This window comes from Anthonomus grandis, chromosome 19, assembly GCF_022605725.1.
Source record: "Anthonomus grandis grandis chromosome 19, icAntGran1.3, whole genome shotgun sequence".
NCBI classification, from domain to species: Eukaryota; Metazoa; Arthropoda; class Insecta; order Coleoptera; family Curculionidae; genus Anthonomus; species Anthonomus grandis.
In genome coordinates, this window is record NC_065564.1 from 9,751,809 (window position 1) to 9,777,539 (window position 25,731).

The 25,731-nt window shown below is 33.7% G+C and overlaps 1 protein-coding gene across 2 annotated transcripts in view; it reads right to left on the minus strand.

Moving 5' to 3' along the window:
• Positions 1–25,731, minus strand: part of LOC126747534 (ATP-dependent DNA helicase Q1-like) — a 130,688-nt gene that overhangs the window by 14,453 nt on the left and 90,504 nt on the right. The window contains exons 6-7 of one of the 2 annotated variants that reach the window (XM_050456251.1): positions 5,342–5,763; positions 1,022–1,123 (exon numbers count right to left, since the gene is read on the minus strand). In XM_050456251.1, the coding sequence (XP_050312208.1) occupies positions 1,023–1,123; positions 5,342–5,763 (523 nt within the window). In that variant the 3' untranslated portion in view covers position 1,022. The remainder of the gene's footprint in view (positions 1–1,021; positions 1,124–5,341; positions 5,764–25,731) is intronic. The other variant, XM_050456252.1, reaches the window with a different exon arrangement.

Here is a 25,731-nt window from a genome sequence, read left to right on the forward strand (position 1 = left end):
CTATTTGCAATAACATTTTTGTGGAATAGTGGCTATTAGTTTGTGGTCTTTAAGATAAGGTATTTAAATACTTCTGAAAAACAAGTCACTTTTTTGATTTTTGTCCAATGGTCGAAGCACTGTGTGGCGGTTTTCATGAGTATATTATTATAATAATATATCATAATATGTATTAATTAAAAAAAAACAATAATAAAGGACATTGAATATGGCAGCCAAAATCCCCATTAATAATCACCACCAAGTAAAAATAAATTTCAGTACCCAAAAAAGGAAATATATAAAATTTGAAGACAAACCAAAACATTTTATTCTTTTGTGTCAAAAAGTAAATCCTTAATGCCCTAATCTACAGAATAAATGGGCCTAAGCAATTTGTACCACCTATTCTCTCATCACTTGTTATAAACAAACCACTGATGGCGCTAAATACTAAACTTATTAAATTAAAATTTTTGGTTAAACTCATTTTACGTACTTAAATCTTATGGTTAAATTAAATATTATCTTGCTATCAACTATCTTCAATTTCTAATTTAATAAAACTAAACCCAAAAATCCCGAATAATAAAGTTTTAAATACAAATACATTTTAAGGCCGGCCCTGTGCAACTTTTCACCTGTGACTGAGGTCAGTCGTCTAAGAAAATAGTACGTATAGAAAATAGGGCGCATGTAGTCAAATTTTACGAATCAAATGTATAAATTCTTAAAAAAATGCTTAAAACATTTATTTATTTAATGGAATGATTAAATATCGCTTAGAATATTACTTTATGACTCTTTTCACATAAAATTTTGCGATTTAAATCTGCATGCCATGTGACAATACAAGCAACATCAGCACACGGACTATTCGCAGCACATCAAAGATTCTAATAGATCTCTGAACTGAACTATAAGTAAATAGTTCTTGGAAAAGCATGACTTCATTTATATGCTTTGTTAAAATTTGATAAAAAGTTGTAGCTACATTTTATATAATTATCTACTGATTTAACGTCATTTAAATTTTGCATACCTTATTTTTTAATCCTTTTTTGTGTTATAGGGCTACAATCATTAGAAGAGTTTGGATGCCCTGAAGAACTGCTAGGAGATTGTAAATGTCTTTTTTTATATTCTGCAAAGAAAAAGATGTTGGTGAATCAAACATTTGAATGAAAATTTAGTACAAAAATAACATTATCATAGCTACTTGTACGAGAACTAAATTTAGAAAAGCTTTAAATCCATCACTTTCCTCATAGATTAATGTTTAAATATGCTTATTCTAGAATTGTCCATATACTCGTATTCCATCTATTAATAAACGCTTTCGATTTATTAAGGTGTATATAATAATAATAATAATAATAATAATAATAATAATAATAATAATAATAATAGACAGTTTATATTTCCTCATAAGATATTACATATGCTCACTCATAGATATAGATAAGTTTACAATTTAAATATAAATACAAAGAAAAAAAATCCATCAGTGTGTATTAATTCAGCATGTAACTGTAAAGAGGAAATAAAGGTCATATTTCAGCTACCCTCAGAAGAAAGAGCTGCTAGGACCTTGGATATTACACTTATAATTTTTTTAAAAATCGTGAACCTCATTATAAACTGTACGAATAGCCTACCCTAGCATACCCTACATCCATAACTAACCGAAAAGAAAAAAATCTAAATTATCCTAGCTTACTTAGGGTAATTCGAGGAGAGTTGGCGCATCAGGTGAGATGACGCAGAAGCCATTTTGCCATATCGCTTAACACGCATTTATTTTAACCTTACGGCAGGGTACCTTTAGACACGCGATTAGATTTTAAATAACTTGTTTTTGCTGTTCGGTTAATTAAGTGGGTGATTTTTTCAAAAATTATATTTGTGCTAGTCCAAAAATATATTTATTATATTTCGCTATACTCGTCCAATTAGATTACACGCGTAGTCACACTATCGAAACTTTGTCGAGCACATTTAAAAGCTGATTCATATAAAAAGCCAACAAAAATGTTACCTGCTAGTCCCATCCCCTACCGTACGTGAATCATTACACTGTTGTGCTTTGCCGAGTAAATACGAATTTGGTTTTGACTTGTAACGAGCTTATAATTTAAATAAAGTGCCGAAAAGACGTAGAAGTGTTAATGAGAAATTGGCAAAAGCTTTTAAGAAGTTTGGAAAAATTAGACAAAAAACGTCAGAGAAATAGGAATAGAAGCAGTAGTAAGTGTTTTAAAAATGCTAAATTTGGGTAAAACCGTTCAACCCAATTAAAAAGCATAGGCTAAAACCGTTAAAGCCTTTTTCATGATTCTTTAATTAAACAAAGAAAATAATTAAATTTTGGGTAAAACCGTTAAACCCATAATAGCAGCTTAATATTATACAAATAAGTATAATATAGCTGTTTTCTGCATAGGCAAGTAACCGATAATAATTTAGGCAAATCAAGCTGTACATCTGATTCAGAGAATGCTAGCGCTAGAAGTAGCGTTGAGCAAACACCGCAATATTTAGAACCAGAGGTTATGATTAATGAGTCTGGTAGTTCTCCCTCATGCGAACAACAATGCCAAGAAGAAAATACAGAAGTTCTGAGAAATTTTTGGGCGAGGTACCAACAGGAAGTGAGCCAGTTTTTGGACCGGATGTTCATCAGGCTCTGGTAGAGCGTCGGAACAAATATTTAACATTGGGATTAGAAAAGTCAGAAAAGGAGGATATGGAGAGAAAATAGTTAATCCCTCTAAATATTTCTTTACGGGCTCCTCTGTTAAATCCAGAGTTGGAGGCATCTCTAGAAGAGTCCATTAAAAAGGATGACAAATATGTTTCTACCATTCAAAAACACGTTGGAGTGGCACTTGCTTCGGTTGCCAATGTAATTGATGGAATATTAAAAGAAAATATAGCTGCCTCAGAAACAGCCCAAGTTAATTTAAACGAAAAAATGTTACTAGTATAGTGGATATTGGTAAAATTCTATGTGACGTATTTCATATGCTTTCTACAAATCGAAAACATCATATAGAGGCTCATATGAACCACACAGTAAGAAAAATTATTAAAGAAAGTAAACCAGATGAATTGCTGTGCCGGAAAAATTTTGCAGAAAAATTCAAAAAGGTTAACAACCAATGGAGAACAGGAAAAGAAATGAGAATTCATCGTCATCGTCGAAACAACTGCCATCAACATCAAATAATAGGGCGCTCTCTGACAAGCTTATCAGAGGTAATCCTACTCAGAAGCATTCGATGTCTTTAAACTATCAACCCAGCCTCCACAAAGGGAAAATGAAGGACTACTTCAGAGAAGAGACCGGTATCAAGGGAAAGATCGACTGAACAAACAAGCTTATTACAAACGCAATTATCAGAAATAGAGGTAAGTTCTGATACATATGTTGGAAGATTAAAAAAACTATATTGAAAATTGGTTACATATTACTTCTGACAAAACCATTTTGTCATGAGTAAATGGGTACAAAATTCCATTTAATAGAAAACCGTTTCAATATTGTTATTTTCCAACCAAAATTCAGGAAAATGAAATAAAAGATTATATAACTACTATATCAGAATTACTCAACAAAGGGGTAATAAGAAAATGTAAACCGTTAAAAGATCAGATTTTGTCGCCCTTTTTTCTTATATCAAAATCCGATAAATCCAAACGTTTTATTTTAAACTTAAAAAGTGTAAATAAATTTCTAAGTCCCCCTCATTTTAAATTAGACAACTATAAAACTGTTCAAGATTTAATATCCAAAAATATTTTTATGGTCACAATTGACTTGAAAGATGCCTATTATATGGTAGCTATAAGTAATAAACATAGAAAATATCTTAGGTTTGAATTTCAAAATAAACTTTATGAATTTAATTGCTTGCCTATGGGGTTATCAACGGCTCCTTACGTTTTTACTAAGCCTTTAAAGCCAATATTTAATTATTTTCGCCTAATAGGTATTTTGGGTACAATCTATTTAGATGACATTTTTTTACTGGGAAAGACTAATCAGGAAGTAGAAAAGAGTGTATCTATCGTTTCATTTATTTGACAAAAACTAGGGTTTATAATAGACAGGAAAAAATCTAAATTTAAGCCGGAACAAGTGTGTGAATATTTGGAATATATTTACAATAGTCAAAATATGAGAATTTCTCTTTCTAAGAATAAAAAACAAAAAATTAAAAATGCTATAAACGTATTTTTAGAAAAAAGAACATGTAAAATTAGATATTTATGTAGAGTTATTGGGTTGTTAATTTCCGCTTGTCCAGCTGTACAATATGGGTGGCTACATACTAAAAGGTTAGAACGAGAAAAATTTCTGGGATTAAAGAAATTCGGAAGTTATAACTCAAAGATATCGGTGTCCAAAGTTATTCGTCAGGAATTGTTATGGTGGCAACTAACTCTAGATAAAACTTTTAATGACCTTAGTTGTGAAAGATATTCTTACGAAATTTATACAGATGCGTCAAAAACGGGATGGGGTGCTGCATGTAATACAGAAGCCACACGGGGATTTTGGAGTTAAATTAATATGAAACATCACATAAACTTTCTTGAGCTTTTGGCTGTATATTATACCTTACAGTGTTTTGTTTCAGAAGCAAGAAATTGTAACATTTTTCTCCGTGTAGATAACAAGACTGCGATAGCATACATAAATAAAATTGGGAGGCATACAATTCGAGAAATGAAATAGACTAAGTAGGCAAATATGGTTATGGTGTGAAAATCGAAAATTAATGCTTTATGCTTCATATATTCCTTCAAAAGAAAATACAATAGCAGATAATCAATCTAGAAATCTAAATTTTGAGACAGAATATTCGGTAAGTAAATTTAATTTTACACAAATTGTTAGACAATTTGGAAAGCCTAATATTGATCTATTTGCTTCTAAAGCAAATGCAAAATGCAAGAAATATATTTCATGGTATAAAGATCCAGGAGCTATAACATCAGATGTTATAACATCAGATGTTAGACTAGTTACTGAGATATGGCCGGCGACCTCTTTTAGTTGTACACCCGGTACAAGTAACTGCAGGTTACGGTACTTCGCACACACGTTGTAACGGTTTACAACTTGCTATGAGCTTTTGAGCTACACATGTACAAATGATTTTCAGATAATTTATAAAATAAAATATGAGAGGTTCTACATTTGGACGTATACGCAAAATTTGTTAGTTATCTTAGGCTGCCGATACGGAACTGTAAGATACACCAATCGATACCATAGACCCCAAATACGCACATTTGATAAAAATGCATTTACGACACACTTTCTTACGACAGCAGTATAGATCTAAGTACGTACCTTTTTCTGAATATTGATTTAAGCCAGGTATCACCTCCAGAGTTTTCATTAAAATATCTTGATCGCTGCTCCCGTCATGATTTGTACATATATATGGAATAGTTTTCACCAAATTATATCCCCTTCGAACGATTAAGTACTGTTTGCTTAGCAAAAATGCGATAACTTTCTCAGCCTGATCTCTAGAGAACTTTGGTTTGCAATTTGAGAACCAAGAGTCCAGAAACTTCTTCAAAGTTAAATCGACATCTTTTTTTGATGCAATTTTAATAATATTCACAAGAGCGTTAAAGGTGTCCCTTAAGTTATAAGTTAACGCATCCTTATTTGATCCGCTCAATTTGCAATTATCGCACATTGAGTTGCAGTCGGTCGATTGCCACTCATCGTCAAAATGTTTGGCAATTAATTTTCGACGACATCTAAAAAAATAAAAATTCTGTGAAATTTAAAATTAAACAGGATAATTATCTGCAACTTATAAACACATTGAAGCTTTATGTTTCTCTTTGGAATAGTTTTAAGTCTCCAGCAAGTATCTAATATAATATAGTAACGAGGCGAATGTCCTAGATTAGTGGTCTACCGAATATACAGGAAATAAATGTTAAATGTAAATGTAGTACTCTTATAATTGTGTACAGACGTGTGTAATAGTTAAAACTAAAAAATAATAATCAGTTGACTTTTTTTGTGTATCGAGTGTTTTAATTCACACCTAAATGAATAATAATAAACACTACGTTCGTGTCAAGTGTGGGGTGTCAATTAGACTTTAGCAGACTGAAACCTTAAAAGCAAATTTAGTTGAGCACAGATCCTTTATTCACCCGCGTCATAAAATATACAACAAAGAAAACAGTATAAGTATCATCCATCCAACCAATAACATCATCTTAAGCAATAGGTATCATCATTTTGCCAACGGTACTTGCAGCAAAATGATGCTAACGATTTATTTAGAAGACTTGTTCTGGTCAGACGAATACCTTTTTTCAAGTGTAGGCATTTTTAATTGTCATAATACGAGGCACCGGCATAGTGGTCAATTTTTGGAAATTAGCAGAAAAAAAAGATTGGAGAGAATTATTTGGCATAAAATGATAATACATGATTACAACAGCTTTTGTACGATAACTTAATAAAAATTAACATCCAAATATTGTATGCCATTGTATGAAATATAATGAATCAGCCTGTACATTCGAAACAAAATAATAAAGGTTGGTAATATTTAAAAAAGAGTTTGTATCTGTACATATACCTGCCTACATAAATAGGGCTTTTCCTATTGAAATATGATATAATATTGTACTAACATTAATTTATTTGACAATTAACATAAATTAAAAACGGTATCACAACCAATGAGAACCTAATAATCAACCTTAATAAAAAAAATCATAACAATTTTATACCTAGATACAAGACATTTTAAGTTTAGAAAAAAAATCAAATTTCTATATCTAGATTTTTTTAAAAGACATCCATGACTCCAATACTTGACTTGACGACGAGTATTATATTATTAAATACAGGAATTGGCAAACCACAAAAAAAAAATCATAAAAAAAGAACTATAAATTTACATACTATTAGGAATATTCGAAGTTTTTAACAACAGCAATTCGGGAGATAAAACATTAGCGGTTTTAGAAGGCTATACTTGAAATTAGGGAATCTGAGGATATCAAAAACATGTGAAACAAATCTTCATTTGTCTTTACTCTTGATATTTCGCGATATCTAAATTCTTTATGCCGGATAATTCGGATAATTGACCAATTGGCAATACAAAGACTCTATGATATCAGCACCATGAATTAAAATGTTGTGCACTGACGCGGGAATATAAAACCAGGGATAAAGGTGAACAAAGTACCTTGCAGTTTCTAGAGCACAAGATCTAAATGAATTTACGTTTAAATCAAAACAACATGATAATGCCTGAAGTAAAATGGAAAAAACTTTGGAATAAGAGCTTTATCAACACCTGTAATTTTGCTACACCTTTCAGAGTTTTCAAAAAATCTGCGTGCGGTGTTACCGTCAGTAGTGCCTCCATAACCCTGTTTAACCACGTCGACTAAAAGACCCAATTTCCATTTAAACCTATACACTTTTTCCTTAACTTAAAATTAATTTTTTCATCGTGAGAACCCTTAACCTGCCATTTCTTAATATCTAATCTAATCTATATGCCAAAAGTAGAATGTATTAAAAAAAACGAAAATATCCATGTAGTGATAAGAGCCCTAGTTCATATGCGTTATCATTTTTTTGACGTTTTTAAACCTTGTTAATGTCAGTTTCGTGTTTGTGACCCAATATCTTCAATATTGCGGAGGGTTGTTGGTTGTTACCTATCAAATTTTAAACAAAGACCCCACTACTTCTATTCAGAACAAACTTAATAAACTATTAGAAAACTTGTGTAAATCAAACTTCTTTTCAAAAGATCAAATTAAAAAACTTAAATGCAATAACGGAGTGCCTCCAAAAATGTATTTTTTACCAAAAATACACAAGAAAAATACTCCTCTAAGACCAATTGTAAGTTTTATAGGTTCCCCAATATATAATCTCAGTAAATATTTAGCAAATTTACTTAGCTTAGCATTTGAAAAAGATCAATTCTACACAAAAGATTCCTTTGAAGTAGTCACGCAATTGCAAAATTTTAAAATTCCAAATGACTTTATTCTAATATCATTAGACGTAATATCTTTATTTACCAACATACCAACTGATTTAATTAAAAATATAGTCCAAAATAAATGGCACCTTATCAGAGACCACTGTAACATCTCTTTAGAAGAATTTTTAAGTCTTTTAGAGTTTGTATTTGAAAATAGTTATTTCACTTTCAATAATATAAGTCAGCATCCTTGAATCGGATCACACCATATTATGGAATCTACAGTTCTCACGTAGTCAGCAGTTAGATTTAGTATAAATAGGTTTAAGTTTTATTGTAAAAAACAAATTAAATACAGAATAATTATAGGCAGAAACTATGCCCGTTTCAATTTTAATATTTAATAAATAGATTTTTTTTAAAAAGTGGTTCTTGAGTTGTGCAAGATAACAATTTGGCGCAGTCGAGGTAGGATCTGTTAACGCTATTAGAACAGGAGAATTCCCACTAGTAGCGGCGGATTCCATCCCTTAACAGAAGAACCTGCCAAGAGAAGTCTAACTGGGACGTCTTCAGGAGGAACAAAAGCATTTTAACCACCTGGCAGTCGAACGAGAACACGGCTCTCATGGAGTATTATTTTTTGTAAGTAAAGAATCGTCTCGTTTATATTGTTTTTTTTTTATTTATTTTAAACATTTTTATTATTTTTTTTTGAGTGTTTTGATAATTCGAAACTGTTCGATTTTTCAAAAATATTTGTCCTTGAACCTATTCCCTGAAATAAAATAAAATTTATTAGATACTTAATTTTAACCAATTTTTCCTTAACGTACTCAAGTAATTGAATTGTTATATTTTCTTTTGCATTTTAAGTAAATTTAACAAAATGGCCGAACAAGGTCAAGAACGTTTTCAAGACGCGAACATCAGTGTTGAGGTAGAGCCTTATAAGCTCTCTGAAATATTTTTAATTGTACCCGAGTTTAAGGGTGATCAAATTTTTTTAAGCAATTTTATCAATGCGTGCGATTGCGCATACGGTATGGCAAACGCACAACAAAAAGTATTTTTAGTAATTCATATTAAAAATAAACTTGGAGGTAGGGCAGCGCAATTAATTAGTTCGCGTAACCCCATGTCATATATTGAAATTAAACAACTCTTGAATTTACATTTTGGTGACTCAAGAGACTTGTCTTCGCTTATACAAGACCTGCAACGCCTTAAGCAACTACCGGGCGAATCGCCACTTACATTCTTTAACCGTTTACAAGTTTTGAACGCAAAAATGCATTCGTGCATCCAAAAATCACCTTTATTAACAACTAAAGAACAAAAATTAGCACAAACCACATTAATTGAGACTATGGCTCTAAATACCTTGTTAACGGGTCTGGAACACCGTCTAGGACAACTCATTCGAGCTAGCAACCCTTCTACACTTTTAGAAGCCCAATCCAGACTCCGTAGGGAGCTTCAGCTTTCATATTTTGAGAATCAGAAAACTTCGAAACCCCCTATGCAGAGGCCAACAAGTCAACCAATGATGCCAAGGCAAACCCAATTGCCTAAATGTGGAATTTGTGGTCGTATTGGTCATATTACCAATCAATGTCGTTTTAACTCGCCTTCTTATGGTGACCCACAGGCATTCCAACGTCATAATCCTAACCCACCAAATTTCCGTCATCAACCACAACAAGGTGTAAATGGAAATAGTTTTTTGCAACAACAATGGAGAACCAACAATGGAAACCAGAACAGGAATTTTGGAAATGCTAATCCAAATCAGGTCCAAAATCATCCTTCTTTTAGTCAAAACAAACCACAGTATTCCCAGCCGCACCAGAGGACACACCATGTGCACTATGAACAACCCCAGGAGGAATACGACCCGAATTATTCTTTGCAACACGAGTCGGATCATCAATCCTATGCTGAAAATTCTGGCGATTACTATAATGTTCCTATTCATACTAATTCAAATTCAAATTCAAAATTGTTTATTTTGCCAAAAGTAAAAAATACATGTATCATTTAGTTACACATAATATACAAAGTTGACAAAAAAAGGCCAATTCACGATTACAAAACCGGTAACAGTGACCGCTGAGCGGACGCCTGCGAAAGGACCCTTAACCTAATAAATAGCTACTAAAATAAATACAAAAAATAAATTAAAAAAATAGTACATATAAAGTATGCAAAGAGAAATAAATAAAAAACTACTTAATAAAATAATTCCGCCAAAAAAAAAACAAAAGAAAACAAAAAACAAAGAGACAAATTAAAAGTAAGAGTTCTGAAGAGAATGGGAGCGCGCAGAAGGAAAACGAGTCTTGATGACAGTTAGATTTTAGGGATAAGTCAGGGCGTGGCAGAATATTAGAAACAATATGAAATAAAAAAATAAAAAATCAAATAAAAAATAAAAAACTAATAACTATCAGGATTTTCTCACGCTTCCATCTACCAGCCAATCCCCAGAAAGCAACACCCAGGACCCAGTAGCCGAATTTCAGTCGCAGATACAGACCCTAAATCTGGAAAACATGGACCCAAACCTAAACTTCCTGGAATAACACTTCATTTAAAATCCTTACTTACTGTAAATTCTAAAAACCTTTACTATATTAACGATGCATCAAATAGATTTAAATTACTCATTGACACTGGTGCTGGCATTTCAATTTTTAAAGAAAAAACGGCTCAAAAGCTCTTTACCAAAGCTCTTTACCCAAAAGATTCCCTGAAAACCTTACTATCCAAGGTATTACGGATCAAAAATTAACAATTCAAGAATCTACTCTTGTTTCCTTTGGCCCTGGAGAGCCACATAAGGTGTATATTTACGACCTTGATATCGATTTTGATGGAATACTAGGATTAGACTTTCTTGAACGTTATGAATGCGTAATAGATTTAATGCAAAACAGCTAATAACAAACTCTAAAACTATTCCCCTGCATAAAGTTGAAAACATAAAATCAAGTGCAGAAAATTCTCAGCAAAAGACAGCACCTGTAAATTTAATTTCAATTGAACCCCGGACAGAGAAAATTTTGAAACTCAAGTGTAACTTGTCTAATACTGATGCCTTACTATACTCTGATGTAAAAGATAAAGTTAGGTTACCAAATGCAATGGTCAGAGTCAAGGAATGTGGTGAATTTTTAACCACCATAGTTAATGCTAATGCCATACCAAAAACACTTGATTTTTCAGAACTCAAAATAGAACCATTTAATGTTGACACAGACCAATGTAGAGAAAATATTTTAAACTTTAACTCAAAACCCAATAAAAAAAGTCTTGATCGAAAAGCCAAAATACGAGACCAACTTCGACTTGAACATTTAAATGACGAAGAAACGGAACTTGTTACTGATGTATGTCTAAACTTTTCTGACATATTTTACCTTGAAGGTGACCAACTAACGTTCACCAGCGAAATCAAACATAGTATCGATACCAATAATGCTCGACCTGTCTTCACAAAATCTTATCGCTACCCCCAGGTACATAAGGAAGAAGTTAAAAAGCAAATTGGTAAAATGCTCGATCAAAATATCATTCGCCCCTCGACGTCTCCTTGGTCTTCCCCCGTATGGGTCGTACCCAAAAAACTTGACGCCTTTGGAGAACAAAAATGGGACCGACCGTCCAAAAATCGACCAGTTAGGGAAATGTCAGTACTTCACTACGCTCGATCTCGCTTCAAAGTTTCATCAGATCGAGATAAATCCAGACGACATTCCCAAGACAGCTTCTTCTGTAGAAAATGGTCATTTTGAATTCATCCGAATGCCATTTGGCCTGAAGAATGCTCCATCTACCTTCCAGCGAGTTATGGACAACATTCTTCTTGGTATCCAGAACGAACGCTGCTTGGTTTACATGGATGACATAATAATTTATTCGCCTACTATTCATGAGCACATCGCTAGACTTACTGAGGTTTTCAAACGTCTTCATAAGGCAAATTTAAAAATTCAGCCTGACAAGTGCGAATTTCTTAGGAAAGAAGTCGCTTATTTGGGACATCTCATCACCCAGGACGGAGTTAAACCCAGTCCTGTTAAAATTGAGTGTATCCAGAAGTTTCCCATTCCTACCACCACCAAGGATGTCAAATCTTTCTTAGGTCTTGCGGGATATTACAGACGCTTTATTATTAATTTCGCCAAAATCTCAAAACCTCTGACGACTCTTTTACAGAAAGACACTTCTTTTAATTTTGATTCTGAGTGTATAAATTCATTTAACGATCTTAAAAAGTCTCTTGTATCCGATCCAATTCTTATATACCCAAACTTTGAGGAAACGTTTGTTCTGACAACCGATGCCAGTGCCTTCGCTATTGGAGCTGTACTCTTACAAGGACCTGTAGGAAAGGACCTCCCAATAGCCTATGCATCAAGGACTCTCTGTAGTGCTGAGACGAGATACTCTACTATAGAAAGAGAACTCTTAGCCATCGTCTGGGCTGTGAAACATTTCCGCCCGTATCTCTACGGTCGTAAGTTTCTTCTAATTACTTGGCTTTTCTCAATCAAGGATCCCGGCAGTAGATTAGCTTGTTGGCGCCTAAAACTAGAGGAGTACGACTATAAAATCGAATATAAGCCTGGTAAAATAAACAAAAATGCGGACGCTCTTTCAAGGGTAAAAATTAATCATGTCAAGGATTGTATAGATCTTCAATCAAAAATTACTATCCTTGCCGCCAATGAAGACCAGCCCTCTACTAGTAAAGAAACACCTCCTTCCAATGAAAATGAACCCGATGATGACGATAAAGAAATGACTCAAGACTACAATAGATTCGTAAATTTATACAGTACTCAGTCGATTATTGATTATTCAAAAATCGAAATTTCTAATTCACTTTTTCACACAATTCAACTTTTAGACAAATCACACAAAAACATCGTAAGTTTCTTTTGTCAAACTAAACTCGAAGATCTTCATTATAAAATAATGGACGATTTACTCGAAGAGAACATCGAATTTGAAACTCATAAAATTAATATCCTGTCAAGCACAAGTGTAAAAAATCGAAAATATTTTATTTTTCTTTTGCCAGCTAATAAAGATTTAATTACTCAACACCTTTTCTATGCTCTTTACACGTGCAGTAATGAATTTGACCTTACTCAAACTTATTGTGTTGAAAATAATCTTAACCTACCGGTTCTCGAATTATTTTCGTATATCTTTGCCGACAAAGATATTAAATTAAGAATATGTCAAGGCATCGTTTTAACACCAGATCAAGACCAAATCCCTATCATCTTAGATCAATACCATACAGGGAAAAATAACCTACACCGTGGCATAAACGAAACAGTCAGGTGTATAAAAGAAAGATATACCTGACCTGGTTTAACTCGCGATGTAGAAGTTTTTATACAAAAATGTGATATTTGTCAAAAGGTAAAAATTTATAGAAAAAATCTTAGTACTCCCCTTGAAATTACTGAAACCCCCAACACACTGTTTGAAAGAATAAACATAGATCTTTTTGAATATCCGATTAGAAATTATGCATTAACTATTAGGGACGAATTAACTAAATTCACGCAAGCCTACCCCCTACTAGATAAAAAGGCATCCTCTGTAGTTAATACACTATTATTATTTTTTCAACACTACGGTACCCCTTTGCGGATCCATTCTGACCAAGTGCGAGAATTTGACAATAACCTTTTAAAAGATCTTTGTAAACTTTATGATATCAAACTAACGTTTTCTAGTGTAAGCCACCCCCAGTCAAATGGCTCGCTTGAGAGATTTCACGCGACGCTGACTGAAATGATTAGAGCCCATAGCGCTAAACACCCTGATGAAAATCCTTTTAATGTTCTGCCGTATGCGGTAATCTGCTACAACAACACTAAAAATAAAACTCATGGGTTTACACCCTACGAGCTTATTTTCGGTCACACGTCCAGTAGACCACCGGAAACCTTATACAATCAAGAGCAGTTAATAACGAAATATGTCCGAGATTTAAATAATCGTATGGAATATTATTACAAACTCGCTCGTTCTCGAACTAACGACAAGAAAGAAAAAGCTAAAATTCGATTTGACCGCATTGTAAATAGAAATAAATCAGAATATCAAGTAGGACAAAAAGTTTATATCAAAGAGTCGCAAATCACCACCAAAGCGCAAAACCTCTTTAATGGCCCCTTCGAAGTGTTAGAAGTTTATCAAAATTCTGCAAAATTGAAAAATTTAACCACTAATCAGACTTCTAAAGTTAATTTTGATCGTTTGAAGCCATACTATGACTAGAACAGTCCTATTTTATTTCAGATTTCTCTTGCTGATCCCAGCAGCGGTCACTCAATTCCTGCTTACGCCTGTAAATAACACGGTTGGCATATTTTTCCACGAAGAAGGAAAAGTAAGAGTGTCGAATAATAAATGGACCTTGCTTGTGTACAAAGATTTAGAGCCCATAAGGCAAGCCATTAATCATAATGATAAGTTACTTTCTATCCTCTCTGACCTAACGGCTGACTCTTCTCCCCACCAAAAGTATTACCGCTTTTAAAAGTATTGTTCAAACTCATTTTAGTCTTCTTTCAAGAATCGCTGACTCTGTTAATCTTAAATTGTCAGAAGTTACGGCTGGTACTAAAGACTATACCTATCGAATCAAACGCGGATTAATAAACGGAATAGGTAGTATCTTTAAATCAATAACCGGCAACTTAGATTCGTCTGACGGCGAATATTTTAATGAATGCATAGACAAATTACCGCACGATGAACGAGAACTTGAAACCCTATTAAAAAACCAAATATCGGTAACGACGTCGGTTATTAAAAGTTTTAATTCAACCATACAAAAAATTCAAATAGATGAATTAACATTCAATCACGATATTGAAGAAATGAAAAGATCAATGATAGACATTTCAGATACATTGAAGTTTTATGAAAGCCTAGTAAAAACTTTAGATCTTTGCGAGTTTTTAATGGAATGTTATGTTTATTTGGAAGTTATTTAAATGATCTTTTAAACTCCGTAACGTTTGCTCGCCTAAAGATTTTACATAGCTCAATCATAAACCCAAGGGATTTGATCAATTCTCTACAAGAAGTCTCCTGATTTCTTTCAAAGAATAATTTACCGTTCCCCACCTACCTTCAATACGCTGCTCAGTATCTTGATGTAATAGAATTGCAAGCCTTTCAAACTGAAAACAACATACATTACTTGAACCTGAAACCTATACCCTATACCGAAACTCTCCTATCCCAATTTTGGATAATCGAACAGGTCTCTCTCATGTAATTCCAACAATAAATAAATACTTTGCGCGTGATGACGATTCTCTACTGTACATTTTACCTTCAAGCCTGGATAACTGCAAACTGGTTCAAATCAATAGCTACATTTGTTCCAACCTCCTACAATATCCTATAGATAGCGATGCAATATGTGAGGCACAGCTACTGAGGCAGAGTACCCAGTTATCGATCACTTGTCAAACTGCCATTCTCCAGACGTCAGACTATCAAGTGCAAGAGTTGGACCAAACTTACTGGCTAATAACCGTCTCAGGACCCCTACCAGTAACCATCCAGTGTGGAAAAACAGAAGTTGCGACGAAAATCATCCGAGGGAACACCCTTCTCAGACTCCAACCAGAATGCAACTCCTTTATTAGCAGTACCAGGGTTCACTCTAAGTACCCAATAGAAGTCTACAAAAATGTTACCTATAGAAGTCATTCTGTCTTGATACCGTACGAATGTTGCAAGAGCTTCCCAACCAAGTTCCATGTTCCCGAACTGAAGCCCCTTAAGCTCAGCAACCTCAACGCTGACGACCTGAATGTGGCTCAACATAAGCTAAATCAGTACTCCGAGCAACTGGAGAAGCTAATCGAAGAGCCCTTTACAACCAAGCATGTCCACTGGTTCACTATCCTGACAATAATTTTGGTAGTAACCCTCATCGTTTTGTACATATTCTGCAAGTGTCGACGTCGCAAGCCCCTTAGACTAAGCCTTCCTGCAACCGATGACTCACCACCACGACCAAGACCTGGAACCGATCTACTAAAAAGACTGGTCCCCAAGAGACGAACCAGCATCCATCCAGAAGACCCGATCCAGGAAGAAACCATCCAGTTAAGCTCAATTTAAAAGTAGTTGCATAGCATCAACTTTTTTATTTGATGGGGAGCTGTTATATTGGATCTTCCCATGCACGTGGGCGACCTTTCTCATGGGAACCGCTAAGTCAGCATCCTTGAATCGAATCACACCATATTATGGAATCTACAGTTCTCACGTAGTCAGCAGTCAGATTTAGTATAAATAGGTTTAAGTTTTATTGTAAAAAACAGATTAATTACAGAATAATTATAGGCAGAAACTATGCCCGTTTAAATTTTAATATTTAATAAATAGATTTTTTTTAAAAAGTGGTTCTTGAGTTGTGCGAGATAACATATATATTACAAACAAATTTATGGTCTTGGAATGGGTAACTGTCTATCACCTATATGTTCTGATCTAGTTATGTCAGAATTACAGAAATATTGCATGGGGAAAATAAAATTTAGGTTACCATTTTTTAAAAGATTTGTTGACGACATTGCCACGTGTATTTCAAAAACTGAAATAGAAAACAAAAAAAGTACATTTAACAGCTTCCACCCTAAATTACAGTTTACTATAGAGTGTGAAACAAATAACAAACTTTTCTAGACATTCTATTCATCAGAACAGAAGATAATACAATCATCACTGATTGGTATCACAAACCCACTTTCTCTGAGAGATTTCTTAACTACCAATCAAATCACTTATTTAAACAAAAATTAAACATTATTAACAACCTAAAATCCCGCGCAATAGCCTTATCTCATTCCAGTTTTCATCAAAAAAATGTTAACAAAATTAAAGATATTTTATTAAAAAACAATTTTCCTCATAAACTATTAAACAAAATCCTTAATAACAACCCTACACCTGCAAAAATTCCTTTTGTCTGAAAGGCTAACAGGAGTTGTTTCTGATGATGAAATCAAAGTAGCATTCAAAAAGAAAAACACTATCAACAAATACTTCTCAAAACTCAAAGATAAAACACCAAATAAGTTACAAAGTGGCGTGGTTTATAAAATACCCTGTTCTGATTGTCAAGGTCTGTATGTGGGTCAAACAGGCACGTACTTAAAAACCAGAATTAGCGAACACGAAAGAAGCGTAAAACCAACGAACTACGCAGCATCTGGGAAGACTGCTCTAGCAGAACACTCTTTCAATCAACAACACCAATTTGATTTTAACAGCACTCAATCATTGGCAGAGAATCAAATTATAAAAAAAGAATTTTACTAGAAATGGTTAATATAAAAAAGTACAAAGACAGTATTAACAAAAAACAAGACACCGATGATCTGAGTGCAAGTTACTATAATTTAATTAATTTATTACCAAAAAAATAAAACACAAAAATTTTATTTTTGTCAAAGAGTGTATGTCCCAAATTTAGATCTCACAGTGTATTAAAAAAATTAAGTTTCTGGTTTTGAACGTATAGGTACTTACATCTTCCTTCTCTACTAATCCTTAACTTATCAACATAACATTGAATCATAAAAATTAAATAAATAAACGCTCGGAAGAATAAAAACATTTGTTTCTTGGCTTATTGTTGATTCTAGTTTGCTTACAATAACACCTACAATTTAACCCATGTTAAAAATAATTCTACGCTCCTTTTATAAATGTGTTTTAATTATAACTAAAGAAACCTAGACTTAGGTAAGAGATGTAATGTATAAAAAATTAATTTTATATTGTTTTTTTTATAAAAAAATTTTTTAACGGATTGTACCTGAATGTAATTTTAACTGTATCGTGGTTTTTGTTGTTTTAATTTTTGTACACATAAAGAAGATTTATTTTAATAGTGTTTTTTATGTACTTGAAATGATTGAAGTCATTTGAAATTGAATCCATTTCAGTGTCCTGCGGATGACTTATATTAAAAGTCGAAACGTCGACATTTAGGAAAACAGGTTTCTGTTTTATTTCTGACCCCACCCAACAACCCTCCGCAAACTTGTTAATGTCATTCATATCCTTAGGACAAGCACCGCAAATATAACAAACTTGAGAAGAAGAATTTTTCATTAAATTGTTGCAAACTTTTCCATCGGCCATAGTTTTAAATAAAGAATATTTAATAGAAATATCTTCCCCTGAAAATAGAAAAACCTTTTTTGATATTAAAGTTGATATTTCAGTTTCAACTTTAGCTACTTCCAATTGTACATTATCCGTGGTTTCTTTGGTAAAAGCAAATAGAAGTGACCTACAAAATCTGGTAGATGAAGTTCTTGAATTTTGCCAAATAAGAATTTTTTGCCCCTCCCAATTACGTTAACAGAATATCAGAATCATTAATATGGATGTTAATAAATTTTTGATTATAAAGCGAGTGACCACCATTGCCATCTAAGCCCCATTTGCTATCAAGATAAATATTTATGTCGTAAGTAACAGGTATTGTTTTTAGTGCTTGCACTAAAACTTCATCTTGAACTTTAACTAAACGTCTGCTTGTCACAAATCTTGTAACCCAACTTCAACTTTATCTTCTGCAATATTTACATTTTTTGGATAACATCTAGATTTCAAATTAAGTATTAAATAATATGGCGGATTAACATTTCTGTTTTGAGTGCACCTTTTTGGAACAAAATATATTGATGTTTTGTTAATTTAGAATCTATTGTTAATGCTAATGCTTCATCCGGCCAAAAGGGCTTTAAATTTAGTGCTTTATTGTTACTTTAATTCTCAAAAAGATTTTTTGCTGTTTTTAAAACTGTAGAATTATTATTACTTGCCACCAATTTATGAATAAAATTAGCAATATTCCGTTTTCCCGATGATCGATATTTTAGTTCTGTAGCTAATGTAAGTTCCTCTGCAGTTTGTGTTTCTACTAAACTTGCAAGTTTCTTCTTTTGACTTTTAAAATGACTTAAATCAAATGATTTTATGGAATGGCCGACATTTTTTTCCTGTTGTTCTTTGTCTTCTGCTTGATTAAAAAGGTTTATCTGCAGCCAAGAGGAATATTTTTTTAAGAAATTTGGAATAATTCTGGTAAAATCTATTGTAGCGTGTTAACAAATTGCAGCAAAATTGCTTGATCGGGCTTAGCATTTCTTTGACAGTCCATTTTTCTATTATATTTGCATTTTCTTTTTCTTTAACATAGTTAAAAATCTGACATAATACTGGTGGACTCGTAGGCTTTGAAATTAATTTATTTGAATGTAAAAAAGAGAAGTACCTCCATCCGTTTTATAAGTGCTACATATCCTAAAAAAATACACTACAATTATTGGATAAACTTGGATGGTAATTTTGTTTTATAATCTATAAATTAATTATTTTAGTTATTTTAAAATAACTAAAAATGAATAATCTATAAATTGAAGATATACAATATTAATCCAGACTGTATTACAATGATGTTATACTTTTTAGTGCTTTAAAACCTGTTTTTAATTTTTTAAACTACCTATATATTGATTTGTTACATTTTTAGTCCTCAAAATTAATATTACCTTTGACATAAAATTATATACATATATGTACATATGTTTTTCAACCCCCCATAGGCACTTATTTAAGTTTTTATTGTTAATCAAAGATTCGGATAAAATCAGGAAGTACTCCCATTCTTACTCTTTTGGGAGGGGGGAGGAGGGAGCAAAACTGTGATATCTCTACAGTGCTTTCATTTCAAAACGATCCACCCTTAATAACTTTCTTAAAAAAAACACGTCAAATTAGATATACAGGGGGACGTTTAATTATGCATTTACTGAAGTTCTGTCAATCACCTCCTCACCTCCAGCTAACCTCACTTTAATATGTCAAATGGGAACCCCCATCGTGTGATACATCATAGTAAGCAGCGTAAAATTCTCTATTCAACTGTACCAAAAAAAATGAAATCGGTAAATGTGTAAGCAAATAGTTAGAGAAAATGTCTAGAAATAATGAATATTTTATTTACGCCAAACTTTGGTATTTTAAATGAATACTTTTAGTGTGGTACCTACATCATTTTAAAATTCTTACATTTTTTATAATAGATCATCAAAAAAAAAAAAAATACAAGCAATTTAGAAGTTAAAATGTGTGGTAACAAACAGTACATTTAGTTCAAGCAAATTATTTATTTTTTTAAGTAAAGAATGTGTACCGTTATTTGCGAGAAAAAAGAGTGTCTTCAAATTTTTTTGCAAAAATCTTTGCAGTCTTACAACTTTGTATGTGTATTTATTTCACTTATATTTTTTGCGAAACCTACCTAATAGGTACAAAAAAACACTGCAATACCTTACATTTTTAAGGCGTTTAAAAAGCAGGCGATTTATTATTGTTAAAACTGTCAGTATGACGCGTGCAATTTTGCAATTTCAGTTAAAACAGTGAGTTAATAAAATGGTGTATACGCTAGCCGAAGAATAGAAATAATTTTCCTTTATGGAGTTCAAGATCGGTGTGCTCGCAGAACCGCGAGAGCATTTAATGAAAGGTATCAAGATAAAAACGTGAGCCATAAATACGTATTAGAATTGATACGAAAATTTGAAGAGACGGGATCGATTTGCAATAAGAAAAAATATGAAAATAGAGTTGTCGATGAAGCATGAAGCATGCCAAGTTGAAGTACTAGGACAATTTGCTATAGATCCAACTTTGTCTATACCAAAGGCCGCAAAACTAACAAATATTCCCACTGGCTCCGTACATAAAGTTTAAAAAAAAAATAAGTTCTTTCCTTATAAAATTCATATTCTTCATGAACTCGGAGAAGATGATTTTGATAGGAGAATTCAATTTTGTGAAGTGATGTGCCAGCGAATTGACGACGATCCCCATTTATTGAAGAACATTTGCTTCAGTGACGAATCGACCTTTTTTTTAAATGCCCTGGTGAACAGACATAACTGTAGATACTGGGATAATGAAAATCCGCATGTTTTTCGGGAAGGCCATACCCAATATCCCCAAAAAATTAATGTTTGGGCAGGAATTTATTTATTTATTCAGCAGTTTATTTCCAACAGGCAAAGCCCAGTTACAGGAAAATCTACAATTAATGTTTTGAAAGTGTAAACAAGTATTAAATTACTATAAATTAAATAATAAAAAGAAAGAAAAATAAAGAAAAATAAGGAAAACTTAAATTACTATAGTAACATCATGTATATATATAAATTAAAGGAGATGTAAATTAACATTAGAATGAACAAAGAAAGGGATTCATGGGAAAAGGGAAAAAAGGAAGAGAAAAGGAATTATGGTAACTGTTGGTTTGTCAGAGACAAAACTAGATCCTTTATGGAGCATACAAATATGTCACAGGTTGATGATACTGAATTAAAAATTCTGCACATTTGATATACGGGATCCTGAAACCTAATGTTAGTTCTGGCGCGATCTAAAGCAAAAGTGATATTTGCTCTAGAAGCAAATCGTGGTACATGAAATAGAATATCGTTCAAGAGAGCAGGAGAATTTATTTGATTATTGACAAACTTCCATAAGAATGTTACAAAATGAATTGTTCTCCTCATGGCCAGAGATTGCAGATTAAATCTACCTAACATCAGATCATGATCATGTCCCCTAACAGGATATATTCCATCGTCACGAAACATAAGAAACTTTAAAACCCTTTTCTGAACACTCTCGATGTAGCCAACATGGCATTCATAGAAAGGACACCACACCAAGGAACCGTATTCCAGTCTTGATCTAACAAAGGAAAAGTACAATAGTTTTATTGAGTTTGAGTTGTTAAAGAGTCGGCTATTTCGAATGACAAAACCCAGGAGTTTCAACGAGGAGGTCACTGTCTGTTCAATATGTGGCACAAATGTGAGCCTATCGTCGAATACAACCCCTAGATCTTTAATAGAAGTACTTCTAGAGGGGATTTGATTGTCTATATTGTAATTAAACAAAACAGGATCCTTGGTTCGGTGAAAGGAGATCACACAGCATTTCAAGATGTTAAGACATAACTGATTTCGACTGCACCACCCCCTAATTAGGTCCAAGTTACTCTGTAAGAACAAGCAGGCCAAGATACTATTGATACACCAGAATATTTTCAGGAAATCAATTCTATAAGATCATTACTATAAAAGATAAAAAGAAGTGGGCCGAGATTGGATCCCTGTGGGACTCCAGAAGTTGAAACAAAGGTATTAGATCTGCAACCTTCCACCTCAACAAACTGTAGACGGTCAATAAGGTATGACGAAAGCAACGAAATTAGCCTTTCTGAGAAGTTGAATTGCTTGTTCAATTTTTCCAGCAGAATGCTATGATTTATCTGATCGAAAGCCTTAACTGAAATCAGTATACACCACATCAACCTGACTTTTTCTATCGAGGGCTGAAGAAATAAAATGAGTCACATTACAGAGGTTAGTGATGCACGACCTTTTAGGAATAAAACCGTGCTGATCTATAGAGAGTAGTGATTGAACTTGGGGAAGAATTCTGTTATAAACAATAGTTTCAAAAGTTTTGGAAAAATTGCAAAGTATGGAGATAGGTCGGTAGTTGTCGATTCTGTTTATATCGTCTTTTTTGTGAATTGGTATTACTTTAGCACATTTCCAGACGCCTGGAAATTTGCCGGTTTTCAAAATAAGGTTAAAAATATGACATAAAGGCTGACAAAGGACAAACATGCAGTCTTTAACCACAAAACTTGGAACACCATCTGGACCGGCTGTCAAGTTGTTTTTTAGCCTCCGACTAGCAGCAATAATTTTCTCAGTGGTATTTGATGGAAGAATGTCAATGAGGTCTGACGAATTAGAAGGAGAATAGGTTTCTTCGAGGTTGATTGGATCTTTATAGGCATTCTGAAAAAGTTTGGCAAAAGCTGGCACATTTTTTTCTGTTCCTTGAAAAGAATTACCATTGGCATCGCACATGATAGACGGAAGTGAAGAGTGACCTTTCTTAGCTCTAACAAAAGACCAAAACGATGAGGAATCAGTGACAATGTTCTCCTCGGCTTGGGTCACAAATGAGTTATAGGCCTCACGGGCTTGAGATTTTACTGTCTGACGAAGCCTGTTGTATCTGGAAAGATTAAATTCAGTTGGAGAGGATCTATAATCACGATATGCTTTTTCCTTCTTAAAGATATTAGAAATAATTTGTTTTGAAAACCATACTGGAAATCGCCGTCGTCTTCGTTGTTTTAAAGGTGCTGAAGCAGCAAAAGCTGATTCAAGTCTTTTGTAAAGTTCCTTGCAAGCGCTGTCAACGTCAGAAGACTGCAAGATGGACAACCAGTCTGCATCAAGCAACAAATTATACATGAGTGGAAAGTTTGCTTTTCTGAAGTTAAACTGCTGTAGATTATTTGAACTGATAGAAGGATTATATTTATGAGGGGAAGCCGATTTAAAAGAAATTGTCAAAGCAGGATGATGCAAATCTTCGTCAAAAAGCGGTGATATACTTTTGATGACACTGACGTCGAAATTTAAAAAAACCAAGTCAAGAAGCCTATTATTAACATTTGAAATATTGTTAAACTGCTTAAGACCAAGGATCTCGCATAGGTTGGTCAAAAGCTTGCACTTGACACTGCTAGCTTCGGTTGTCTGATAAGACGGAACATTAAAATCTCCAACAATCATAACGCGTTTTGTGTGGACCAGATCCAATGACATAATTGTTTCACACAAGGTCTCAAAGTCTCTCTCGGTTGTGCAAGGAGGGACATAGATTACAAATAAATAAAATACAAAATAACCATAAGTGAGCTTACAACCTAAAATATCTATAAGTGGTGTGGAGTTAAGGATGTCTTCCAAGTTAACCCTCTCTAGGTGGGTGTTGTGAGAAGCTGCGACCAAGCAGCCACCACCACGAGTAGCGGTCACTCTATCCAGCTGTCTGTCAGATCTGAGCACTCTAAATGTTTCTGGACACAATTCAGAGTCGAGAATATCTGGTTGAAACCACGTTTCGGTGAAGGCAATGATGTCAAAGTCGCACACGGAGATCCCTGTATAAAGCTTATCAGTCTTGGTGCGGAGGCCACGTACATTTTGATAACAAAGACGTAGGTGATGTGAAGTGCTGGAAGGATTTAGTTTTTTGTGGCGATGACAGGCCTGCCATTGTCAAACTTGATGTACAGATTTGTTTCTCCATTGGATCACCGATGCTCAAGTACGTCCTTGACCTTTTGCAGATCTTACGTTGAGGTCAGCCTCAACGTAAACCGCCTTAGAAGAGCTAAACCTCCTCCGGTTCTTTAGTACATTGGTTACATCAGAATTGTTTGATAGAACTATCTTGAGACATTTACGACCTTTACTATTTGGTCTGCCCAACTTAATCACTTCTGAGACATGCACTTGCTTGCCAGTAACTGAGTTTAGAAGATTAGATATTTGGGTAATTTCTGAAGTGTGTGGTAAGATTTCCATATTAAACAGCATGATATTATTCATTCTCCTCTGTCGATCCGCGACCTCTTGCATTAAATCATTGCTGTCGTTGACCTGGGATTGAGAAGTACTAGGTGGTATATTATTGACTTGCTGTTGGTTATTCTGCAGATCACTCACTTTATCAATAACCTCACTAAATTGGGTGGTCATGTTGGCTTCTAATGAGCTAATTTTTTTCCTCCAAAAATTCAATACGCCTCTGAAGAACCGGGATGAGCTTTAAACCCTCAAGGCAGAGAGTACAAAAATATTTTAAACTACGTTTATTCTTCAATTCTATGACTCTGATCCCGAACTAGTCAGATCTGAACATTCATAATGAAATTGTTGCCTACAGCCATCACAGTCGACAAACTTGTATTTATCTGTAAATGCTTTTTCACATTTGCAACACTTCGCCATATTTCTAGAAGCTCTATGGTGTGCAAACAGATTATGTTGGTTAGTCTGTTATGATGTAAGCCAGGCCAAAGGAGGAGAAGAAGAAGAAGAAGAACAGAACTCTATCCACTCCCAGACATCTGTCGTAGCCGTCAAATGTGTCAGTTCGGTCTGTCATCCGGAATTTGGCGGGAAAAATGTGATGAAGAGACTGCTGTTTATTTTGTGTTATGAGGTTAATATTAGGATGAGTTTCCAGAGAACTTTGGTGTGTGTACCAAGAAGAATAACCGAGAAAGGCAATCCAGACTTACTTGGGTTTTAAAGTCCAAGGTAACATTTTTACTTTTACTTGCACCAAATTGAACAGGTAAACAAACAGATGTAAACAAACATAACTCTTAACTTATGGGAATGAAATAATCGGGTCATTTTTTTTGGAAGAAACTTTGACTGGCGAAATTCATTTAAACCTTTTAGAAAATGCAATATACCCTTCCATCATCCAATCTATGGAAAATCAAGTAGATCAACATGGTGCCTTATTATTGAATGAAAATAATATACATTTTCAGCAGGATGGAGCTCCCGCGCACTACACTTTGGTAGTTCGAGAGTGGCTTGAAGAAAATTTTCGAGAAAAGTGGATTGGCAAACGTGGTGCAATCGAATGGCCTGCGCGGTCTCCGGACCTAACCCCACTAGACTTTTTTCTTTGGAGCTACTTAAAAAGCAAAGTTTATAAAACCCCACCTGAGAGTATTGAGAATTTAAAAAATAGAATATTTCAAGAATGCAGAGAAATTAGC